We start from the raw sequence: 25,436 nt of genomic DNA on the forward strand, positions 1-25,436 counted from the left end.
CCTCGATCTACTCCAGCCTCGACCAGACCACCGACTCCTCGTTCGAGGTCTCTGATGCTGGACCTCGAGGATATTCCGGTCTCAATTGCCTCGTCCAAGTCACCAGGTTCCTTTGATGCCTTTTTCCCTGCTGAAGCTTCTTCTTCGACACAGGCAGTCTCGACGTCCTCGAGTCCTTCTCGAGGCAAAACATTGGCAGATCAGCTATCTTTCTCGTCTTTTCTGTGACAGATGGCTGTAGACTTGGATATTCAATTGGATACTGGCTCCAAGTATGCTAAGGAGTATCTAGAAGTCATGCATCTGCCTCAACCTCCGGCAGTGTCTTAAGCTTCCACTTCATAAGCTTTTGAATCAGACTTTTGGTTGATGCATGGAAACACCTTTTTCCATACCAGCTGTTCCAGGAAAATTGGACTCTAGGTTTAAAACTGTGCATCGGAAAGGGTTTGACAACTCAGTTATCTCATCAATCCCTGCTTGTTGAATCATCCGTGAAGAGGTCCCATCCTTCCAAGGTTTATGCCACAGTTCGTCCTGAAAGGGAGGGGAAAACTATGGACAAATTTGGACGTCGCATCTACCAGAATGCTATGATGTCCTCTAAAGTCCTCAATTATAATTTTTATTTCATTACTTACTTTGAATTTCTTCTTTCTCTTCTACCAAAATTTTTGGATTATTTGGATAACCAAATGAATTTTGAGTTTCAAGAAGTTATTGCTTCTTTCTCTCAATTAGTCTGCATCTTCTCCAATCATCTTATGATGTCTTTGAGTGATCTACCTGAGCGGCTGCTTGCTCTGTAGCTATGCGTCGTCTTGCCTGGCTTCGTACCATTGACATGGACTCTAACCTTCAAGATCGCTTGGCTAACATTCCTTTTGAGGGTAACGACCTCTTTGATGAATCCATCGAGGCAGCCACCAAGAAATTATCTGACCATGAGAAATCATTTGCTTCTATAGTCAGACCTAAACCAAAGCCAGCTCCTTCCAAGCCTGCATGCCCTGCTCTTATCTATCATAGCAATTTTGCTCTGAAGTCGGCTCCTTATACTCGCCCTCCTCTGAAAAAACAGCAACCTCAGAAGCAACAGAAACCCCAACCTTCTGCTGCACCTAAGGCTTCTCAGCCTTTTTGACTGTTTACAACAGAGCATAACCTCCACCGTTCTGTCTCTGTCTCCTTTTCCCCCTGTAGGAGGTTGTCTCCATCATTTTTTACAAGCGATGGACGATAATTATATCCAACCTCTGGGTGCTTACCATCATCAGGGAAGGATACTCTCTTCATTTCACTCAGGTTCCAACAGAGCTTCCTCCAAGAGAGTATCCTTCCAATCCATCCCAGACCACCCTTCTTCAGGAAGCTCAAGCTCTTGTTTTCTCTCCATGCCATCGAACCAGTTCCCTTGAAACAGCAGAACAGGGGTTTTTACTCCCGTTACTTCCTTGTTCCGAAGAAGACGGGCGATCTGCGACCCATTCTGGATCCCAGGGCTCTCAACAAATTTTGGTCAAAGAAAAATTTCGCATGTTGTCCCTGGAATCTCTTTATCCCCTTCTAGAGCAGAACGACTGGTTATGCTCTCTGGATCTCACATTCCCATTCATCCGTCCTTCTGTCACTACCTCAGATTTCGGGTGGGGAATCTGCATTATCAATACAGAGTGCTGCCCTTCGGCCTAGCTTCCTCTCCCAGAGTATTCACCAAGTGCCTGGTTGTGGTAGCTGCAGCTCTAAGAAACCATGGTCTTCAGGTATTTCCCTACCTCGTCGACTGGCTCATCAAAGATTCAACATCCCAGGGGGTTATTGTAGTGATTCAACTGACTACCTGGTTCCTACAAAGTTTGGGATTCGAAATCAACTTTCCCAAATCCCATCTTCAACCCTCACAGAATCTATAATTCATCGTAGCTGTTCTGGATACTATCCAACTCAGAGCATTCCTTCCACAACAACGTCTGGAAGCTCTTCTTCAACTCTGTCATACAGTGTCTTCCTTCTGTTCCATCTCAGCGAGACACATGATGGTTCTTCTGGGTCACATGGCCTCCACAGTACACGTGATTCCTTTTGCCAGACTTCACCTCAGAATTCCTCAGTGGACCTTGGCATCTCAATGGATGCAGGTTTGTGACCTCTTGCTCGACCCATAACAGTCACTCCTTCATTGAAGCAGTCTCTCTGTTGGTGAATGCTCTCTTTCAATCTCTCCAGAGGCTTGCTTTTTCAAACTCCTCCCCATCAGAAGGTCTTCACGAAAGATTCTTCGACTTACGCTTGGGGTGCTCATCTCGATGGTCTCCATACCCAAGGCCACTGGACCTCTACGGATCGTCGGTGTCATATCAATTTATTGGAACTCAGAGCGATCCTGAAGGCTCTCAAAGCTTTCCAACATCTTCTTCATGACCAGGTAGTTCTCATTCGGAGGGACAACCAAGTCGCCATTTATTATATCAACAAACAGGGAGGGACGGGATCTTCCTCCCTTTGTCAAGAAGCTCTGAAGGTTTGGGACTGGGCAATCTGCCACAACACCTTCCTCAAAGCTATCTATATCCAAGGGGCGAACAATTCCTTGGCGGACAACTTGAGTCGTCTCCTGCAACCTCAGGAATTCCTTGCCTCTTTATCACATTTTTTCACAGTGGGGAACACCTCAGATAGACCTCTTTGCAGCTCCCTACAACTACAAACTGCCTCAGTTCTGCTCCAGGATATACTCACCTCATCGCCTTGAGGCAGATGCTTTTCTTCTGGAATGGACGAATCTCTTCCTCTATGCATTCCCTCCATTCCTTCTCATTCTCCAGACTCTGGTCAAGTTAAAGAACGATTATGCCACCATGATTCTGATTGCTCCTCGGTGGCCAAGACAATCTTGGTACTCCCTTCTACTTCAACTCAGCAGCAGGAAGCCCTACCTTCTACCAGTTTTTCCATCTCTGCTTACACAGAGTCAGGGATCTCTGCTTCATCCCAACCTGCAGTCTCTACACCTGACAGCTTGGTACCTCTCAACATGACTCCTCTGCAGTTTTCTCATCCTGTCAGAGACATTTTAGAGGCTTCTAGGAAACCTACCACTAGACAATGCTATCACCAAAAATGGACTAGGTTTTCTACGTGGTGTTTTTCTCATGATAAGGAGCCCCAACATTCCTTCTTATCTTCTGTTTTGGATTACCTTTTGCACTTATCGACTTCTGGCCTCAAGTCTACATCAATCGAAGTCCATCTCACTGCAATTGCTGCATTCCATCAGCCTATCAAAGGGAAACCTCTCTGCTCTTCCAGTGGTTTCCAGATTCATGAAAGGACTTTTCATTGTCAAACCTCCTCTCAAACTGCCTCCGGTGGTTTGGGACCTCAATGTTGTCCTTGCTCAACTGATGAAGCCTCTATTTGAACCAATTGACAAGGCTCATCTGAAGTATCTCACTTGGAAAGTAGTGTTTCTCATCGCCCTCACTTCTGCTCGATGTGTCAGTGAGCTGCAAGCTTTAGTTGCTGATCCACCTTTCACGGTGTTTCATCATGACAAGGTGGTCCTCCTTACTCATCCAAAATTCCTTCCTAAAGTGGTATCGGAATTTCATCTCAATCAATCTATTGTTCTTCCAGATTTCTTTCCGAAGCCTCATTCTCATCCTGGAGAATCAGCTCTTCATACTCTGGACTGTAAACGTGCTTTGGCCTTCTATTTGGAACGCACCAAACCAAACAGAACTGCTCCTCAACTTTTTGTCTTCTTCGATCCAAACAAGTTGGGGCATCCTATCTCTAAGCGTACCATCTCCAATTGGATGGCTGCTTGTATCTCATTCTGCTATGCCCAGGCTGGATTGCCCTTCCACAGTAGAGTCAAAGCCCATAAAGTCACAGCAATGGCAGCTTCCGTAGCTTTCCTCAGATCTATTCCCATTGAGGAAATTTGCAAAGCTGCTACTTGGTCCTAGGTTCATACTTTCACATCTCACTATTGTCTGGATACTTTCTTCAGACGGAATGGACAGTTTGGCCAAACAGTATTACAAAATTTATTCTCCTAAATTGCCAACACTCCCACCATCCCATTCTGGTTAGCTTGGAGGTCACCCATATGTGAGAATAGGCTGCCTGCTTGTCCTGGGATAAAGCACAGTTACTTATCGTAACAGGTGTTATCCAGGGACAGCAGGCAGCTATTCTCACAACCCACCCACCTCCCCTGGTTGGCTTCTCTGCTAGCTAGCTGAACTGAGGAGACGCTCCCTACACTGGGCGCATGCGCGGTGCGGTCGACTGAAAACTTCTACGTTCTACAAGCAAGACTGCTTGCGAGGCTTCCGCATCGGGGCTCCGTCGATGATGTCACCCATATATGAGAATAGGTGCCTGCTGTCCCTGGATATCACTTGTTACGGTAAGTAACTATTTTTTAGGTGGTTTACACTGAAGAGAACTGGATAATCAGCGATTTACAAAATACAAATAGTAAAAGTAGAACATATTTCTCAAAAATAGTCAGTATAAAATTATTAAATTTAGTAAAACTTTTGTTTAGGAAATGAATCTGTCGAATAATGCAGACTTAATTTCTTTCCGAAAAGCGCCATAAGTCAACCTGGCTCCATTGATGTAATTGCCTAACCAAGACTGCTGTTTACTTGCTTGAAACATGAATGTTTTATCCAAAAATGACCTGTATTTACAACCAGGGATCCTTGGGTAGGCAAATAAGTTACAATTTCTGGTTATCCTAGTAGGGCTGTATAGCACGAAATGAGATAAAAGATAGGTAGGGGCTATTCCTCAAACCGATTTAAAACAAATGCAAGAAAACTTAAATATTATTTGTGCCTCCATTGGCAGTGCAGTAGTCTATAGTAGGGACTAACATGATCGCTTTTCTTCAGTCCAAATATTAAACAGACAGCCGTATTCTGTACTATTCTTAGTTTTCTGAAGTAAAAGTGTCACAGCATCTTTATTTTGTTTTCTTAAACCATTTATATTTCAGAGAAGCAAGGTCCAGAGCGGAAACGGATTAAGAAAGAGCCTGCCACAAGGAAGCCTGGTTTGCTTTTTGGAATGGGATTGTCTGGTATACGAGCGGGCTATCCTCTGTCTGAACGTCAGCAGGTTGCTCTGCTCATGCAGATGACAGCTGAAGAATCTGCAAACAGTCCAGGTGAGATCAGACTTTTTTAATTTGACTTTCTAGCTTACCCTGTATTTCTAACTATGTAGTAACCAGTCTTTATCCTACCTTTGTCATGCAGCTATACTTTTGAAAGGAGCAGCAGAGGCATAGTGACTATAAAATGAGCACAGCAAAATAACAAACTTAAAACCAGGACCACCCAGTGGTAGGGGGCTGCCTCTTGTAGAGCCCTCTCCCTTCCTCCCTGTCCTTTAAATGTGCAATGGGTGTAATGAAAACAAGCCTCCAGCCTGCCCTGTCAGAGCAATTATACTGCTGCATCCCTCCTCTATGATGTAACTTACTAAATATCTGGATTCTTATTATAGCCTACATTTTTCACAATCTCATTTTAGAAGGGATTAAAACTTGGAGATGGTCCTTGGTGCATTAGTAGCAGAGGTTAGAGCTTGGCTGAGTAAAGGCTGTCTGGTCCTTTTGATTCAGTTTGACTTCATAGTAACATTTGATGTAGTAAAGTATCAGGTTCAGTTGTATTTCCTTGATTTTAAAATGGTTTAACAGTTTTTTGGCTTCTAGAACTTATACAGTAAAAATGAATAACACAGGGCAGAATTTGGCATGTGAACCGAGCAGACCATAATTAGACATTCTCCCTTAATAGTTGAATTTCATCTTGAAAATAGTTCCTTTACTCGATTCTCATGTAGAATTAACAAATAATCATTTATCACAGAACAAGCAGGCAGCATATTCTCAACAGTGGGTGACGTCATCGACGGAGCCCCAGAGTGGACAGCCTCGAAAGCAAACTTGCTTGAAGATCTTTGTAAGAGCATCCGAGTGCTGCACTGCGCATGTGCTAGTGCCTTCCCACCCGAGTTAGGGCGCACATCTCCTGTGAGGAACCTCAGTTCAACGTTTTCTGCGGAGCCGTGAAGTCCTCTTCTTTTAGCTCTGAAGCCTTCATTGCCTTCTCTCACCGCGGCTTTTGTTATTTCATTAGTCACTGTGCTCGCGTTTCATTGTTCCTTTCTTTCTCATACAATAATTTAAAAAAACAAAACAAAAAACAACCTTTTCTTTTTTCTTCTGGCAGCGGCCTTACGGCCTAGGCCTGGCCGCTTACCTCGTTCGATACGTCGGTCTTCGTTTTTTCGATGTCCCTACCTCTAACCGGGTTCAAAAAGTGTAGACAGTGAAACAAGACCCTTTCAATCACCGATCCTCATAGTCTGTGTATTGTTTCCCTGGGTCCTGAACATTGTCCCAACGCTTGTCTGCACTGTGCTACCCTCCAACCTTGGGCCCTTTGTCGGCGCTTTGCCAAGCGCCTCCAACGTTTTGGCACGATGGGACCAGCTGGCTGACAAGGTCTCAACCTCGGCTTCGGGGACGGCCTCGACCTCTGAGTCCTCGACCTCAACTCCAGCTTCTGCCTTGACCTCGAAGGCCTCGGTGTCAGCTCCTCTGAAGACCTCGATGGGTAAATCTCCTGTCTCTCCTTCAGGTAGTACTCCTAAGAAGCCGCCAGAGTCACAGGCATCCCAGGCCATATCTGCCGGCCTACCTGCCTCGACAAGACCTCCAGCTAAGCGTGCCTCCAAGCATCGGGAATACTCAACTTCGAGGTTGCCCTCTTTGGAGCGCACTGCTGCACCTTCGAGACCTGATCTTTTGTCTCGGTGTCCATGTTCGAGGACATGTTAAAAGCCCTTCTGACCACGCAGATTTCCTCGGTCCTGGCTCAACTCCTCCCGTCCTCAACCCTGCTTCCTGTGAGCCAGCCTGAGTGGCAGTATGAGACCCTGGTGGAAGCACCTAGAGGCAAGCCTTGGAAATCTCGCCAGTTCTCATCCAGTGACTCTTCACCTACTCCTCGGACACAGTCTCCTCCACCTCAACCGAAGCATCCCTCGAGCCATTCGAGGCATCTCGCTTCCAAGCTTCCTCAGGAGACTTAGAAACATAGAATATGACGGCAGAAAAGGGCGATCGGCCCAACAAGTCTGCCCACTCAAAAACCCTCCCCCCTTAAGCACTTCCTCGAATTGAACCCACATGTTTATCCCATCTTTTCTTAAAATCTAGCACATTGCTGGCCTCAACTACCTGAAATGGAAGATCATTCTAATGATCAACCTTTCTTTCAGTGAAGAAATACTTCCTAATATCACTATGAAATCTCCCACCCTTGATTTTTAACGGATGCCCTCTTGTTACCGTAGGTCCTGTAAGGAAAAAGATGTCTTTTCCCACCTCAATACGGCCAGTAACATATTTGAACGTCTCTATCATGTCTCCCCTCTCTCTGCGTTCCTCGAGAGAGTATAGCTGCAACTTACCTAGACGTTCTTCATAGGAGAGATCCTTGAGCCCTGAGACCATCCTAGGTGGCCATTTGCTGAACTGACTCCATTCTCAGCTTATCCTTTTGATAATGTGGCCTCCAAAATTGAACACAATATTCCAGATGAGGTCTCACCATGGACTTGTACAACGGCATCACAACTTCAGGCTTTCGGCTGACAAAACTTCTTCGGATGCAACCCATCATTTGTCTAGCCTTGGATGAAGCTTTCTCCACCTGATTGGCAGTCTTAATATCTTCACTAATGATTACTCCTAGGTCTCGTTCTGCCACAGTTCTTGTTAAGGTCTCACCATTTAGCCAAACTGATCTTCTCAAAACGCAAGTCTGACCATGCCTCCCCACTCCTTGCCAAACTTCATTGGCTCCCAATAATCTCCAGAATCCATTTCAAATGTTCCTGCCTGGCTTTCAAGATCATTCACGTAATCCTGCCTCCTCTTATCCCACTGTCTTTCAACTCCTCCAGTCCCGACTCCTCCAGAACTGCCCAAAGGCTTAAACTAGCCTTCCCCTCTCCACGCGGCATCCACTATTCAGGCAAACTGGGAAAATCCCTTCTCTTCAAAATCACAGGTCTTTGGAACGACCTCACCACCCCGCTGCGGAACCTGAGCTCCCTTCAGTTATTCCGCAAAAAACTGAAAACCTGGCTTTTCAGCAAATTGTAGCTCTATCCTTCCCCCCTTTCTCTCCCCCCCTTCTACACATAAGTTCATGTAATCCTTTTTCTTCTTCTCTACCCACTATTTTAAGTTCTTGTAAACCGTGTCGAGCTCCATTCTCATGGAGATGATGCGGTATACAAACTTAAGGATTAGATTAGATTAGATTCCACTGCCAAGATGCATAATCTTACACTTTTTGACATTAAAACTCAGTTGCCAAATTGTGGACCATTGTTCCAGTAAAAGTAGGTCCTGCGTCATAGCGTCGGGCAAGGTGCCTTTGCCCACTACGTTGCACAGTTTAGCATCATCGGCAAATAAAGCAGTTTTACCTTGAAGTCCCTGAGTCAGGTCCCGTAAAAAGATATTAAATAGGATTGGACCCAAGACCGAGCCCTGTGGCACTCCACTGATCACTTCCGATGTTTCGGAGGGAGTACAATTTACCACCACCCTTTGTAGTCTGCCGCTGAGCCAGTCTTTAACCCATGTAGTCAATGTTTCTCCTAGTCCCAACGAACTCATCTTGTTCAATAACCTACGGTGTGGGACACTTATCAGAAGCCTTACTGAAGTCCAAATACATGATATCCAGGGACTCTCCCTTATCCAGCCTTTTCGTTACCCAGTCAAAGAAGCTGATTAGATTGGATTGGCAGGACCTTCCCTTTGTAAATCCATACTGGTGGGGATCCCTCAGCCTCTCGTCGTTCAGAATCGTATCTAATTTGCGTTTAATCAACGTTTCCATAATTTTACACACTATTGATGTGAGACTTACCGGTCTGTAATTTGCAGTTTCCGATCTGCATCCCTTTTTGTGGAGCAGAATGACGTCAGTCTAATGGGACTTTTCCCGTGCTTAGGGAAAGATTGAAGAGCGCAGCTAATGGCTCCGCCAGGACATCACTTAGTTCCCTGAGCACTCTGGGGTGCAGTTTATCTGGTCCCATGGTTTTGTTCACATTGAGCCTTGATAGCTCTTGGTAGATGCTGCTGGCGGTAAATTGAAAATTCTGGAACGGGTCTTCTGAGCTCTCCCTTTTCTGCAGCTGTGGACCAGATCCCAGCTCCTCGCAGGTAAAGACTGAGGAGAAGTATTCATTGAGTAGTTCGGCTTTATCAGAGTCCGATTCTACAAAGTTTCCGTCTGGTTTCCTTAGGCGCACTATCCCATCTATGTTCCTTTTTTTTGTCACTAACATACCTGAAAAAGGATTTATTCCCTTTTTTAATATTCTTAGCTAAATTTTCTTTCTTCCGGAGTTTGGCATTTCTGACTGCTGTTTTAACAGTCCTAGATTTCACCAGATAGGCTTATTTAGCTTCCAGTCATTGTGATTGTTTGTAGAATACGAAAGCGCTTTTCTTCTGTTTTAAGAGATTCGAGATCTCCGCGGAGAACCACTGTGGTTTACTATTTCTCCGTCGTTTACTCATGGTTTTTATATAGAGGTTGGTTGCTTCCTGTAGGGTCGATTTTAGAGCTGACCACAGTACTTCCACACTATCTGTCATGTCCTGGTTTTGCAGTGCCTCAGAGACAAAATCTCCCATGCTCTTGAAGATAGTGCCCTTAAAGTTAAGAACCTTTTTTGATGTGTTTGACCTAGTGAATCCCTTTCTGAGGTGAAACCACACCATGTTGTGGTCACTGGAAGCCAGTGCATCGCCTATCAAAACCTCTGTGACACTATCTCCATTGGTGAGTATCGGGTCCAGAATCGCCCGATCCCTGGTGGGCTCCAATACCAACTGTTTGAGTTGTGCTTCCTGCATGGAGGTTAGTAGCCTTCTGCTGTTGCTGGTTGTAGCGGAAAGTTTGTTCCAGTCTGCATCAGGCATATTGAAGTCCCCTAACATCACAGTGTCTCCATGCAGAGTGATGGACTCGATGTCTTCGATTAATTCTTTGTCTATGTCGTCCTGTTGTCTTGGAGGTCTGTATACTTTTATGCTTCGTTTATCCAAGACTTCTTCCACATCTAAACATACGTCTCGCAAAGCTATTACACCGGCTGCTTCTCCTCAAAGTCCATCGAGGTCGAGGACTTCTTCATCGAGACCGCCTCCGAGGGAGCCTTCTCCTCCTGCCTCAACCCAGTCTGTTCCTCGAAACCCGGAAACCTCACCATTGATGGTTTTGAAGCGCAAACACTGACTCCTCCTCACGCAGGTAGTGCAGCTTCCTCCATCACTGTGCACCTGGACTCTGAGTCTCTGTCTCAGTATTCCAGAGAGGCTTCTTCCTCCTACTCAGTAGTTCCTCGGGCTTGCACTCCTTCTCCGGAAGGTGCCTCGACCTCGAAGTCTGCCTCTTTTGCCAGGTTTGTCTTCGACATGGGAAAAGCTCTTCAACTGGATCTCCACTCCGATTCCAAGTATACACCTAAATACTTGGCCGACATGGAGTTGCCTCATCCACCCAAGGAGACCTTGAGGCTTCCTATGACTCCAGTATTGAAGAAAACTTTCTTAAGGAATGTGGAAACTCCTTATTCCATTACAGCCATTCCATCCAAGCTGGAATCCAGGTATCACACAGTACCTTGCAAAGGCTTCGAGAAATCTCAATTATCCCATAAGTCTTTGGTGGTGGAATCTTCTTTAAAGAAAGCTCATCCATCTAAGCTTTACACTGCGATCCCTCCAGGAAGGGAGGGCCATGGTTCATAGACAACCCCGCGAAAGACAAAGGTGCGCGCCGACAACTGAGCACAAGATGGAGGCGCGCGCCGAAGAAAATTACAGTTTTTAGGGGCTCCGACAGGGAGTTTTGTTGGGGAGCCCCCCCAGTTTACTTAATAGAGATCGCACCGGCGTTGTTGAGGATTTGGGGGGTTGTAACCCTCCACATTTTACTGTAAACTTAACTTTTTCCCTAAAAACAGGGAAAAAGTGAAGTTTTCAGTAAAATGTGGGGTGTTACAACCTCCCAAACCACCACAATGCGGCGCGATCTCTATTAAGTAAAGTGGGGGGGGGGGCTCTCCAACAAAACCCCCCGTCGGAGCCCCTAAAAACTGTAATTTTCTTCTGCGCGCACCTCCGTCTTGCGCTCAGTTGTCGGCGCGCACCTTTGTCACGGCGCGCTTTTGACCTGACACCGAGGGCCATACCATGGACAAGTTTGGCCACAGATTATACCAGAATTCCATGATGGCTAATAGAATTCTCAATTATAACTACATTTTCACGGCTTATTTTAACCATTTCCTCAGATCATCAGAACTTTGTCTCAACTTCGCCTCTTCATGCTGCAAGCCACATATGATGCTTTTGATCTCTTTTCTAGAGTTTTGGCCTTTGCAGTAGCCATGCGCCGTCTCGCCTGGCTCCGCATTATTGATATGGATCCCAATCTGCAGGACTGTCTAGCGATCTTTCCTTGCCAGGGAAATGAACTCTGATGATTCTATTGAAGCTGCTACAAAGCGTCTCTCTGAACATGAGCACTCTTTTGTTCCTTGATTCGGCCGAAGCCTAAGACTCCTCCTGCTCAGCCATACAAGCAACCACCGCGTCGTTATCCCCAAAAAACGACACCAGCTTTCTCCAGACCTCCGCCTAGAAGGCCTCCACAACAACAACGACAGCAGAAGGCTCAGACTCCTGCTGCGACTAAACCAGCTCAATCTTTTTGACATTCCCAGTCTGAGCATGCTAACCTCCCTGCATCAAAATTTTCTTCTGCCCATAGGAGGTCGTCTTCACCAATTTTATCACCAGTGGGAGATGATCATCCCAGATCTCTGGGTTCTCACCATCCTTCGGGAGGGATATTCACTTCACTTTCTTCAAGTGCCTCCAGATCGCCCTCCAAGAGAGTGTCCTTCCAATTTGTCGCAATTTCCCCTTCTTCAGGAAGCTCAGGCTCTTCTTCGCCTTTGAGTTGTCGAGGAGGTTCCTCTAAACCAACGGGACATGGGCTTTTAATCCTGTTATTTTCTACTCCCAAAGAAGACGGGGGATTTGCGACCCATTCTGGACCTAAGAGCCCTCAACAAATTTCTAGTCAAAGAAGTTTCGGATGTTATCTTTACCAACCATATATTCCCTGATGGATCCGGGAGATTGGTTATGCTCTCTGGATCTCAAAGAGGCTTACACTCATATCCCGATTCATCCAGCCTCTCGCAAATATCTTCGATTCAGGGTGGGGAATTTTCATCTACAATATAGAGTTCTTCCTTTTGGACTCGCCTCATCCCCCAGAGTCTTCACGAAATGTCTGGTGGTGGTGGCTGCAGCCCTCCGTGCCTAGGGTCTTAAAGTTTTTCCATACCTGGACAACTGGCTTATCAAAGCCCCTTCTCAACAAGGGGTTATTGCAGCGGCCCAACAGACTCTTATGTTCCTCCAATGTCTGGGATTCGAGGTCAACTTTCCAAAATCCCAGCTGACCCCCATCTCAGTCTCTCCAATTCATTGGGGCAACTCTAGACACTGTCCAACTCAGAGCGTTTCTACCTCCACTACGTCGGGATGCCCTCATTCTCCTTTGCCATCAGGTGTCTCATCTCACATCAACTTCATCAAGACAAATGATGTTTTTGCTCGGTCACATGGCTTCTACAATTCACGTGACTCCTTTTGCCAGACTTCACCTTCGCATACCTCAGTGGACCCTGGCATCTCAGTGGCAACAAGCTACTGACCCACTTTCTCAACAAATTACAATAACTCCTTTGTTGAAGCAATCTCTCCACTGGTGGATGCTCTCTTCCAATCTTTCCAGAGGTTTGCTGTTCCATAATCTCCCTCATCAGAAAGTTCTCACAACAGATTCGTCAACCTATGCATGGGGAGCCCATCTTGACGGACTCCATACCTAAGGTCATTGGACTCCTGCGGACTTTCTTTGTCACATCAATCTGTTGGAACTCGGAGCAATTTTCAATGCTCTCAAAGCTTTTAAACACCTTCTTCACGACAACGTAGTCCTTGTCCGGACGGACAACCAAGTCGCCATGTACTATGTCAACAAACAGGGAGGTACAGGATCTCACTCCCTTTGTCAAGAAGCTCTGAAGCTGTGGGATTGAGCAATCCATCAGAACATCTTTCTCAGAGCTGCATATATTCTTGGTCAGCACAACTGTCTGGTGGACAAATTGAGTCGTCTAATGCAACCTCACGAATGGACACTCAATTCCTTGCCTCTGTGTCAGGTATTTGCTCAGTGGGGGACCCCTCAGATAGACCTCTTTGCGTCTCCCCTCAACAACAAGCTGCCTAACTTCTGCTCTTGAATGTACTCTCCCCTGCATCTCGAGGCAGATGCTTTTCTCCTGGATTGGACAGGTCATTTTCTCTCTGTCTTCCCTCCATTCCCTCTGATTCTTCAAGACTCTTGTCAAACTCAAGACCGAACATGCTACCATGATTCTGATAGCTCCTCGGTGGCCCAGACAACTGTGGTACTCCCTTCTACTTCATCTCAGCACCAGGGAGCCTCTGCTTCTACCAGTTTTTCCCTCTCTGCTTACTCAGAGTCAAGGATCCTTGCTACATCCCAACCTGCAGTCTCTACACTTAACAGCTTGGTACCTTTCAACCTAACTGACTCTCTACAGTTATCTCAGTCTGTACAAGACATTTTGGTAACTTCCAGAAAGCCGTCCACTAGGCAGTATTACGGCCAGAAATGGACTAGATTTTCTGCTTGGTGTTCCACTCGCCATATGGAGCCAATGTCTACCTCCTTGGCTTCTGTTTGGATTATTTACTTCACTTATCACAATCTAGACTTCAGTCTACATCTATCCGAGTCCATCTCAGTGCGATTGCTGCTTTTCATCAGCCTCTTGATGGGAAACCTCTTTCTGCACATCCTGTGGTTTCCCGCTTTATGAAAGGACTTTTTAATGTTAATCCATCACTTAAACCACCTCCAGTGGTCTGGGATCTCAATGTTGTCTTGGCTCAATTGATGAAGCCTCCATTTGAACCAATTGATAAGGCTCATCTCAAGTACCTTACTTGGAAAGTAGTTTTCCTGATTGCCCTCACGTCTGCTCGAAGGGTCAGTGAGTTACAAGCTTTGGTTGCGGATCCACCTTTCACAGTTTTTCACCATGACAAAGTGGTCCTCCGTACTCATCCCAAATTCTTGCCTAAAGTTGTGTCAGAATTTCACATCAATCAAGCTATTGTTCTTCTGGTATTTTTTCCAAAGCCTCATTCTCACCCTGGAGAAGTAGCTCTCCATACTTTGGACTGCAAGCGTGCCTTGGCTTTCTACTTGCAAAGCACTCAACCTCACAGAACAGCCCAACTTTTCATCTCCTTTGATCCAAATAAGTAGGGGCATCCTTTCTCGAAGCAAACCATCTCCAACTGGATGGCTGCTTGCATCTCTTTCTGCTATGCTCAGGCTGGTCTCCCTCTGCAGGATCGAGTCACAGGCCACAGAGTTAGAGGCATGGCGGCGTCTGTAGCTTTCCTCAGATCAACTCCTATTGAGGAAATCTGCAAGGCTGCCACTTGGTCCTCGGTTCATACATTCACCTCTCATTAATGTCTGAATACTTTCTCCAGAAGGTATGGCCATTTTGGCCAATCTGTTTTGAAAAATCTTTTTTCATAACTTGCAAACTCTCCCTCCATCCTATTTTGCTTAGCTTGGAGGTCACCCACTGTTGAGAATATGCTGCCTGCTTGTCCTGGGATGAAGCACAATTACTTACCGTAACAGTTGTTATCCAGGGACAGCAGGCAGATATTCTCAAATCCCACCCTCTTCCCCTGGTTGGCTTCTTAACTATGTATCTGAACTGAGGTTCCTCACAGGAGACGCGCGCTCTAACTCGGGCGGGAAGGCACTCGCGCATGTGCAGTGCAGCACTTGGAAGCTTTTACAAAGATCTACAAGCAAGTCTGCTTCCGTCGGTGACATTACCCACTGTTGAGAATATCTGCCTGCTGTCTCTGGATAACAATTGTTACGGTAAGTAACTGTGCTTTCTTGTAGAATTCCTCTGTAGCCTACATCTTAGGGTTGTTTATCTCTTCCAGCCTTCAACTGTAGGGAACTCAAAACCAATGATTAACCCCTCCTGTGGTCATCTCCTGTGATACTCCCCTGGATTCTCAGTTTTGTTTCCTACAGCCTGAGCTGTAGGGTTTTTTTCTCTTCTGCTCATGCTTTATGTTTTTTTCTAAGTTCTAGTCAATTAATTTGATTTTTGCACGGGTCGTGCCCTAGTGCTGCAGGGACATCTTTTGACGGGAGAACGCAGACTTTTACGTTTAATATTGTCTGCTTCAGGGGGGTTACCTGCCACTGCAGTAAGCCCCCTGGACAGCTTACAGGTCAGATCAGGTCTCCTGGATCAGGAGCCATCTCGCCCCGGGTTTGTCCGCTATGGGGTGGAGCACAGGCTGCACAGTTCCATGGAGGCACGTACAGGATCAGGACTGGACTGCGAGTCTTTCCTAATTGCCCTGAGAGGTCCTGGTAGTCACTGTCCGAGGTGACAGGGAAGGTAAGGTGGTCAGAAGACCTGAAATCCAGTTTCTCGGTTCCTGAAGTACTGATCTCCATGCAAGCTATATGGTAAGCTTGCCTGCCATTCATTTCTAGTGCATCATACCATATTTTTTGGTCTATAAGAAGGACCCCTGTAGAGGAGGAAAAAACAAGGGAAAAAAAAATGTCCTCCTCTACAGGGGGGTGCGTCTGGTGCTAAGCAGCATGAAGCAGCCCACCCGCAGCCTAAAGCCACCCGCACCCGAAGTTACCTGCAGCAAAGAAACCTGCCTGCACCTGATACTGCCTGCAGCAAAGAAACCTGCCTGCAGCGAAGAAACCTGCCTAACGCTGCCTACAGCAAAGAAACCTGCCCTAAGATGCTTGCACCTGAAGCTGCCAACCTGAAGCCGCCCCTGTACCTTTTTAAAGCTGCGGTGCTCTCCTGGGCTGTCTTTGTAAGCAGAGCGGCGTGACGTAGGAGCACGACCTTTGCGCTTCCTGCATGTTCCTGCACCACTCAGTGATTGGATGATGTCAATTCTCAATGAGAGCTGACCTCAGCCAATCACTGAGCAGTGCGGGACCAGGCAGGAAGCGCAGTGGTTGCGCTCCTGCATCCCGCTGCTCTGCTTAGAGACAGCCGTCCGCAGGAGAGCACCGCAACCTTTATGTGCAAATATATTTTATTGAGCTCAACAAAATCAGCAAACAAGAAACAAACCAAGAACAAGCAAGCTCAGCATTTTAAATAACAACCTCCAATCCCCACAAAACACTGTCCCCAAAGGGAACCCCCCACGCCCAACACAACACAACCCAAAATAAATAAGGCCCCCCCCCCAGGGTTCCTCCTTCCAAGTACAGTTCAGTCAGCTAAAACAAACAATGGTCAGGCAAACCAGATATAACAAAAGAAAACAGAACACAGAAATTCAACAATTCAACAAGCGGCTGCGAGCAAGCGGGGTCATAGTCGTCCAAAATGGTTCCCAAGTACGTTGAAAAATACAGCCTGGGAGAGAAGAAAGGTCGTTCACATCTCTCCGTTTCCACATCAAGAGGGTAATCATCCGACATCTCCAAAGAGAGTAATCCGGAGCAGCATCCTCAAGCCAATTCAGCAAAATACATTTCAGGGCCACGAGAATAGTCCATTTAAGGAAAGCAGCAGCTCCCCGTACACGAGGGAAATAATGAGGAATAGTTCCAAACAATAACAAAGGGGAGCGGCAAATAGTAATTTTCAAAATGCGCTCCACAAAGACAAAAATAGCATTCCAAAAAGCTTGAACATTTGGGCAAGTCCAGAACATGTGTCCTAAACCCGCTTCGGGAGCCTGGCAATGGAGACAGGCAGCATTTTCCCGAAGATGGGATAAATATGCCCTCTTCGGGGAGATGTATAAACGAAAAATCAACTTATAATGTTGTTCCCAAAAAGTGGTATACTTTCGAAAGGCAGGCAATCTGCGTACAGCATGCAAAAGCACATCATCTGGCAAATCTACAGCAAGGTCACGAGCCCAAGGTTCCCGTAAAGTGGAATAGTCTAAACAAGGGGGACTCATCTTTCAAATGGCGATGATGGAATTTGAGAGGGACTGGAAGTTGGGAAACAATGGTGAAAGCAGTAGATAACAGCTCGTGGCAAGAGACATTCAAAGAACCAGAGGGTAAAGAGGAAATGTAGTGATGAATTTGCATATAAGCAAAATAATCAGTGGGCGGAAGACCAAACTCCTCTTGCAACTGCTGAAAAGGCTTAATTTTGCCATCATCATCAACCAAATGAAATACATAGTGAATCCCCCTAGTTTCCCACCGAGCAAAACTGGGCCCATCTATCCCAGGTTGGAAGGAACTATTAAAGCAGAGAGGCAGAAAAGGAGTTACAGAGGCAGAGAGAGCATGAAATTTACAGACCCAGCGCCAAACCTTCCACAAGGGAAGATGGAGCACTTTCACAGAGAGAGATTCAGGCCCAAGAAAAGGAAGAGAGTGAAAATATGCACTAAAGTGAGTAGTGCGAAAACAAAAGAGTTCCAAAGAAGTGTTAGTGAACACTGAAGTACCCCTAAAAAGATCATTAATGTGATGCATGCCACAACCAACAGTTAAATAGCGAAGGTTCAATAAACCCAACCCACCCCTGTACCACAGGGCCGCTGCCCTCTTAAAAGGCAGACGGGGCCGCTTCCCAGATCAAAGAAAGTGCTGAACCAAGCGTTCCAGACACCGTTTGTCCCGAGAAGACAAATACAGAGGAAGGACCTGAAAGACATATAACCAGCAGGGAACAATTAACATATTGTAAAGATGCACCTGAACCAAGAGCGAAAAGGGAAGAGATCCCCAAAATTGTAATTTATTCTGGAGAGTCTGGAACAACGGTTCCACATTCAAGCGATACAGAGTAGACAAGTCCTGAGGAATAAAGACACCCAAATATTTCAAGGTGGAGTCCGCCCAATGAAGAGGAAATGTACCCCTCCACTGGGAACGCAACTCAGGCGGAAAAGGTAAAGCCAAGGACTTATCCAGATTAAGAGACAGCCCAGAATAAAAACCAAATTCAGAAAGAAGATCTAAGGCTGCAGATAAAGAATCTGCCGGCCTAGTGAGAATCAGAAACATATCATCTGCAAATGCCAAAGTCTTCAACTCAGTCCCATCAACACGAAGCCCCCGCACTTCCTCAAACCCCCGAAGAGTACACAATAAAGGTTCTAAAGAAAGAAGAAACAGCAAGGGAGAAAGGGGGCAGCCCTGTCGGTTTCCGCGAAGAATAGGGAAAGAATCGGTGTGGGTCCCATTAACTAAAAGCGAAGCCTGTGGGTTAGAGTAAAGAGAGCGTACAGCTTCAAGGTAGAAACCCCCCCAACCCAACATATTCCAGGGTACGAAACAAGAAGGACCAATGGACACTATCAAATGCCTTAGAAGCATCAAGACTGACAAACAGAGCCGGAATCTGATGAGAATGACAATGGGCAAGGGCAAAGAGAACCTTACGGACATTGCAGACCGATTGATGTCCCCGGACAAACCCAACTTGATCCTCATGAATAAGCTCAGGAAGATGTGGAGCAAGACGGTCATCCAACATGCAGGCAAAGAGCTTAAGATCCACATTGATCAAGGAGATGGGACGATAGGAGCCCGGGGAGTCGGCCTCCTTGCCAGGCTTCAGCAATAAAGAGATAAGGACCTCGTTTGCACAACGCGGAAAAGAGCCCTGAGCAATAGCCGTGTTAAAGTAAGCCAACAGAGGGCCACAAAGATTGGAAGAGAGAAGTCGGTAAAAGTCTCCCGAAAAGCCATCTGGACCCAGGGCTCTATCAGTATGAAGAGTTTTGATAGCAGATTCTAATTCAGCCGCCCGAAAGGGGCTATTGAGAGAAGACACTACGTCATCCGCAAGCGAGGAAGACCAGAAGACTGAAGATAATCAGTCAATAAGTCCGGAGAAACGTCATCAGGAGCATCGTATAACTGGCTAAAAAAGTCAAAAAGCACCCCACTCGGGGTGCGAAGAGACAAGATCGGTTTCCTACTAGTCTCAACCTTAACCAAACGGGCCATGAGACACCCAGATTTGTTACCAAAACGTTGGAAACGATGTTTGTGAAAAGCCATCCAACGTTGGGAGCAAGAATGAAGTAACAAATTCAAAGCCTCTTGGGTAGATAAATAACTCTCTCGAGTCTCCCTTGAGGGATGCAAATGAAAAGACCGCTTAGCCACCCGTAGAGCCCGCTCTAGATTAACAATACCGCTATGGATTCGCTTGTTGCGAGCGCTCAGAAAAGAGATAATATGACCCTGAAGCACCGTTTTACCTGCTTCCCAAAACAAAACAGGATCATCCAAGTGGGGAGCATTATTGGTAGAGTAATCCTCCCACTGGGCCTGCAAAAAGGTCTGAAATTCCTTGTCTTTAGCAAGATGGCAGGGAAACGCCAAAACGGGGTCCGAAGATAATCGGAATCCAGGGAAACATCCACCCAGATCGGAGTATGGTCAGAAATATTCAGGGGGCCGATCTCAGCCGACTGGACAAAGGGGAACAACGTCGAGGACAGAAAAATATGGTCAATCCAGGACCAAGTCCCATGGGCCCGAGAAAGATGCGTATAATCTCGAACCTCAGGATGCAAAAGACGCCATGGATCTACTACGGAAAGAGTATCACAAAAGTCAGAAAGAAGGCGACCCCTTGCACCCAAAGAGGCCGCAGTAGTTCCAAACTTATTTAAGTCCGGATGTAGTACCAAATTAAAGTCGCCCAGGACAAGAAGCGGATCACCAGAAAAACAAGAGCAAAACTGAAGCAAACGTTGGAGGAAAGAGGATTCCCCGAGTTAGGGCCATACGCCACAAACAAGAGATAAGAACGAGCATCCAAAGTGAGGCGCAAAAACAAAGATCTCCCATCAAGAGCCTTATCCAAAATCTGCACCCCAAGGGGTGAAGATTTGCGGACCAACACTGCCACCCCCCCATGGCGTCCTGGAGAGGAAGCAAAATACCCAGGAGCGAGCCAATTTAAGATGTTCCGCATCAGTCAGTCGGGTTTCCTGTAAACAAGCAATATCTGAACGATAACGCTGCAGAGCAGCTAAAATTTTGGACCGCTTTATTGGTGATGTAATGCCCCCTACATTCCAAGAGGTAAGTCGAAAAGGGGTACTCAAGTTAGAAAGTCAGGATAGAAGTATCGCAGAAAAGATAGTTAAGAAAGTAAACCACCCCAGGGGCCCAGCCACCCCCAGAGCAGAAATCCCACCCTAACCACAATACCTGGTAGAAAAAACATGAGTAATGCAAAGTCAAAAGAAGCAAATTAGACAAAGGTAAAGAGGACCCCCCACACCCACCAACCCAACCCTTCCCAACCCAAACCACACCCCCTCCTACCCTCCCCAAACCCCCAAAAACCCAACCACAAACACACACCCCAGTCAACAGACATGGAGTGGGAAGGGAGCCACACTAAGATGTAAACAGGGCCCCCGATCCCCCCCACCCCACGGAGCGGTGTAAATCACAAACCCCACGCACACACATACAACAACCCAGCCACACACCTATCACACCAGGTCCTCTCCCACGCGGACACCCAATGAAAGAAGGAAGACCAAGGGGCAAGATCCCAAGCGTGCCTCCACGGATGACCAAGCAAATAAAGGGGGGGAGGGGGAACCAGCCAAGATGGAATACCAAAACCCCACTCTCCCCCCCCCCCCCCGTCAAGTACACTCACTCCTAAATAACCATTCAAACTATTCCAGCCCCAGACTAAAAACTCTTACCCAAATAAGGTGTAAAACCCCACTCACACAAAGAGACAGGACACCCTCAAGAAGTCTATACCCCAGACAAACCAAGGTAAACAGGCAACCATCAACCACAAACAAACCCCCCAGTCAAACCACAAAAACCCCAAACAACATGTGCTACCCTCCAGAGGTCGGGTCCCCCCAGCATGGCAACGAGGATGCCTAAGACCTGTAATCAGTGCATTGCAAGGGGATGACCCAGGCTCCACCCATGTGCCTCACAACCAGAAACAGATGAAAGAGGCTAGGGCAGACAAACAGGGTATAAGCATCTAACAAGCAGCTAGTCACCAGGAGGTCAAGAAACCTCCTCCCTGAGGACCAAAGAAGTAGGTACAGTGCGGAACAGAGGTCAGACCCCCTCGCATAGGGGGTCCAAGGTGCACTGCCAACAACGAGACCAGTCAAGCAAGTAGGATCAATGAGAGGCAGACCCCGGGCAGCACACTGTCAGCGTTCAGCCACCCGGCCCGCCAAGCAGGAGAAGAAACCCCTCAAACAGTTCACGGCTCAATGCACAGGCGGTCGCAAACACCGACAAGTAGAATAGGACCACCACCGCACGCTGAACAGCATCAGAGGGCTGAGGAGGGCCCAGACTCCCCCGGTAGGGCATCCAAATAGGCCTGGGCCTCCTCCGCCGATGTATAACTCTTCAACCCCTTAGGTGTCCAAATCCTCAGCAACGCAGGATAGAGTAGTTGGAAGCGTTGTTTGCGGTCGAAGAGCGCCGAGCAGATCCTGGAAAAGTGACGCCTGCATTCCTGGAGCGCTGGTGAATAATCCTGAAACAGGCGAACCGGGGTGCCATCATAGGTGAGGGTGTTTCGCTTCTGGCGGTAATGCTTCATTAATTCCTGTTTGTGGGCCGAGTTGTGCACTTTAAAGATGGTAACTCTGGCCCTGGTGTGGTCATCAGCCCGTCTCCCAAGGCGATGGGCCTGATCCAACCTCAAAGGCCCCATGACTTCAGGAAGTGTCAATTCAGCATGGAGCCAAGCCTCCAGCGTGGCAAGCAGACAGGAGTCAGACACCGATTCCGGTAATCCGATCAATCTCAGATTGTCCCGTCTCAAGCGATTCTCGAGATCCTCAATTTTATCTGCTTGCCGCTGTAGAAGTTCTTTTAAGGATAGCAGGTCATTCGCCGAGGCTGAATGGGCCTCCTCAACATGTGCCGCTCGGGTCTCCAATTCACCCGTTCGCCGAGTTGTTTCGGACAATAAAGTTTCCAGAGTAGTCAATTGTCCAGAAAGCTGGTCAAATCGTGCATCCAGCGCTCTAACGACTGAGGCTGACAGCGCTGCAATGTGTGCCGCCGAGAGTGGGAGCTCAGAGCCCGAGTCCGCCGCCACTGCTGCCATCTTAGGGTCAGGCCGCGCCGATCTCGCCTCCCGATCTTTGACGCAGCGGGTCACTTTTCCACTCATAGTTGGGCTGCACAAAACGATCCATCAACCGCTCAAAAAGTATTGCAAGTTCAAAGTGGAAAATACACTGCGGGTGAGGTGCAGGGGGACCCGGAGCTCGAGCAAGGCACATCCTGCTCGGCTCAGCACATCACGTGACTCCCCGCACCACAACTTTTAAAAATGTGTATTCCGGGGGGAAGGTGTATTCGCTCCATAAGATGCACCCACTTTTCAACCCCCTTTTTGGGGGTGGAAAAAGAGCATCTTATGGAGCGAAAAATACGGTATGCCACTCTTGAGTATCTGTGTGCATGCTGGTTTGGTGATTTTAAGAGGTCCTAGAAAGGAGTTTTAGGTGGTTTCCTTGCATGCCCTGCCTCCTCCCCCCCCCCCCCCCCCACCACCTGTAAAATCGCCATTTTCCTGAGTTCCCTGTGTTTTCTCAGGCCATTTTAGGGCAAAATCGACACCTGTGGCGGCCATCTTGGATTTTCTTTAAAACTTTTAAAAGTATATTCTTTAGCACTCTCCAGTCCGGTATAGGAAATCTTACAAGCGGGTATATATCTCATTATGACCAGTAGGTGGAGACTGAAACAAAACTGTGAAATAGTACATAAGAGATACCTTCCCCTTTTCCAATCAGTCTTTTTCAGTCTCAGCAGGTGTGAGGAGCTGTACCCATCTCTTAGTAGGGCTGTTGGAATTTGTTTAGGGATTCTAGTCCCCGTTTTTGTGCCAGATTGAGCTTGGGTGGGCCCTGTTTGGGGGTCTATCCGAACTTGGGGGTGTCAAACCTGGCAGGTCTCGTGCTGGGTCCCTCTCCCCATTTCCTGCACCTCCCCAACATTTTTTTAAAGGTGCCTCAGCAGTAAGCCTTGCCCCCTAAGTCAAGCAAGGCATGCTGCTTTGAGAGCCAGTGGAGTCTATTTGTAAAAAATTAAAAATCCTGAGGTAGTGCTGGTCCGAAGGGTTGCTTTCCCTTTAAATATGCTGTAAATTACTGTATTTTTTGACAGGCTGCAGGAGCTCCGATTTTGGCGGTTTCAAGTCCAATTTCAGCGGGAACCTCCTCCTTCATTTCTGTTACCTCAGGTGACCTCCCCCTGTTTTGGAAATACAGGAGCAAGGTATGGCAGGGTCCCCTGCTGGGGTAGGGAGTCCTTGGGGCCGTCAGGGGTTTTTCCCCCTGAATTTATGTTAGCACTTTGTAAAGCTTATGTGCTGATGGCTGGAGGTTCCGTGTTCACTCCGGGGGTCTCGGAGGGGTTTTGCCCTCAACGTCTTCCCCTATGTGGCCCCAGGCAACGGCGGTTTTGCCCCCCTCTACTCTCTCATCCAAGCACCTGAGGGTGTCTTGGGATGAGGAATTTTGCCTAGAGGAGCAAGATGTTATTGATGAGGACCTGGACCCTTGGGGAGATTTCCAGGATCATCTTAGGGGGTCAGATTCCGCCAGCAAGGGGTTCAAGCACCCCCCAACCCCTTGCTGGCAAAGATGTTTCTGTGGTGCGTATTTTTCAGTGGGAAATGCTTCATGAGCTAATTCTTCAGGTCTCAGTTTTGCACTTTGAGGACACCATGTCGGAGTCCTTGTTTAAGGGGATCCGCTCTGCTTCCCGCTCTTTTCCTATGCTTCAGGATATTCGGGACATTATGCTTGCACAGTGGCAGGTGCCTGAAGCTCCCTTTTTGCGCGCTCCATAGCCCACCTGTATCCCATTCCTGAAGGGGATAGGGACACTGAAGTCACCTGTGTTGGATGCGGTGGTCTCGACCATCTCTAAAAGGCATACTGTGCCTGTTGAGGGTGGTGTGGCCTTGAAGGACCCGGAGGAGCATAAGTTGGAGTTCCTCCTTAAACAGAGTTTTGATATGACAGCTCTGCTTGTCCAGGCTTCAATGTGTGGTGGGCTGGTGGCTCAGGCATGTTTTTGCTGGGTCGAGTGTGTGCTTGACAGTATATCTGAGGATTGGGAATTGCTCAAGCGCGAGGTGGCAAAGATTGAATTGGTTGCTTCTTATTTTTCAGATGCCATGTATGACCTCTTGTGAGCTTCTGCCAAGTCGTTGGCGTTTGCAAAGGCATCTCGCCGTATCTTGTGGCGTCACGAGGCTTCTTGGTTGATCAATGTCTTGGAGACCAGAGCCATCCATCTGGCGGTGTTAGCCTTCCAATCTTTTCTGATGGGCAAGTCAGGGTTCTTTCGGAAAATGCCACTGCGGTGACCTATACCAATCATCAGGGTGGCACAGGAGGTTGCTCTACTCATGGTCTGGGCGGAGTTGCACCTTCAAGAAATTTCAGCCTCTCACATAGCTGGAGTGGAGAATGTTCAAGCGGACTTCCTAAGTTGTCACGTGCTAGATCCCGGAGTGGTGTCTAAGCCCTGTGGCCTTTTAGTTGATAGTGCAGTCTTGGGGTCAGCCTCTCATGGACCTGATGGCCACAAATGTCAACGCCAAAATGCCCGCTTCTTCAGTCGTCGCAGAGACAGTCAGGCCGAGTGCCTAGATACTCGTTCAACCATGGCCAATGGAGGGGCAGTTGTATGTGTTCCCTCCATGTCCATTAGTGGGCAGAGTTCTTCTCCGCATAATTCGTCATCTGGGCCTGGTGGTGATGGTGGCTCCGGACTGGCCCAGGCAGCTGTGGTACACGGATCTGGTGAGGCATCTGGTGGCGGATCTTCTGGCTCTCTTGGATGACCTTCTGACTCGGGGTCCCATTCCAATGTTTGATCCGGGTCCCTTTTGTTTTACGGCTTGGCTCTTACCAAATTACTCATATATCAAAGCGAGTTTCCCCATAGGAAGTAAGGGAAACTCACTTGATTGTTTCCCTCCCCCCCCCCCCCCCCCCGTGTGAACCGGCATTGTTTCCCCCCCCCCCCGCCCAAACTGAAGGCTTACCCCCCCAATCTGGCACCGGCACACAGCACCAACCCACAGGAGGTGCCGATGTCTGAAGATCGTGCTGCTTGCCGGACTGGGCCTTGAGCATCTGCGCTTGC

General features: G+C 47.5%; 1 protein-coding gene across 4 annotated transcripts in view; it reads left to right on the top strand.

The window, feature by feature from the left end:
* The window catches only part of ANKRD11 (ankyrin repeat domain 11), a 456,185-nt gene that overhangs the window by 152,909 nt on the left and 277,840 nt on the right, over nucleotides 1-25,436 (top strand). For all 4 annotated transcript variants that reach the window (XM_033940962.1, XM_033940964.1, XM_033940960.1 and 1 more), the window contains one exon: nucleotides 5,015-5,185. In XM_033940962.1, the coding sequence (XP_033796853.1) occupies nucleotides 5,015-5,185 (171 nt within the window). The remainder of the gene's footprint in view (nucleotides 1-5,014; nucleotides 5,186-25,436) is intronic.

This window comes from Geotrypetes seraphini, chromosome 4 (genome assembly GCF_902459505.1).
Source record: "Geotrypetes seraphini chromosome 4, aGeoSer1.1, whole genome shotgun sequence".
Classification (NCBI taxonomy): domain Eukaryota; kingdom Metazoa; phylum Chordata; class Amphibia; order Gymnophiona; family Dermophiidae; genus Geotrypetes; species Geotrypetes seraphini.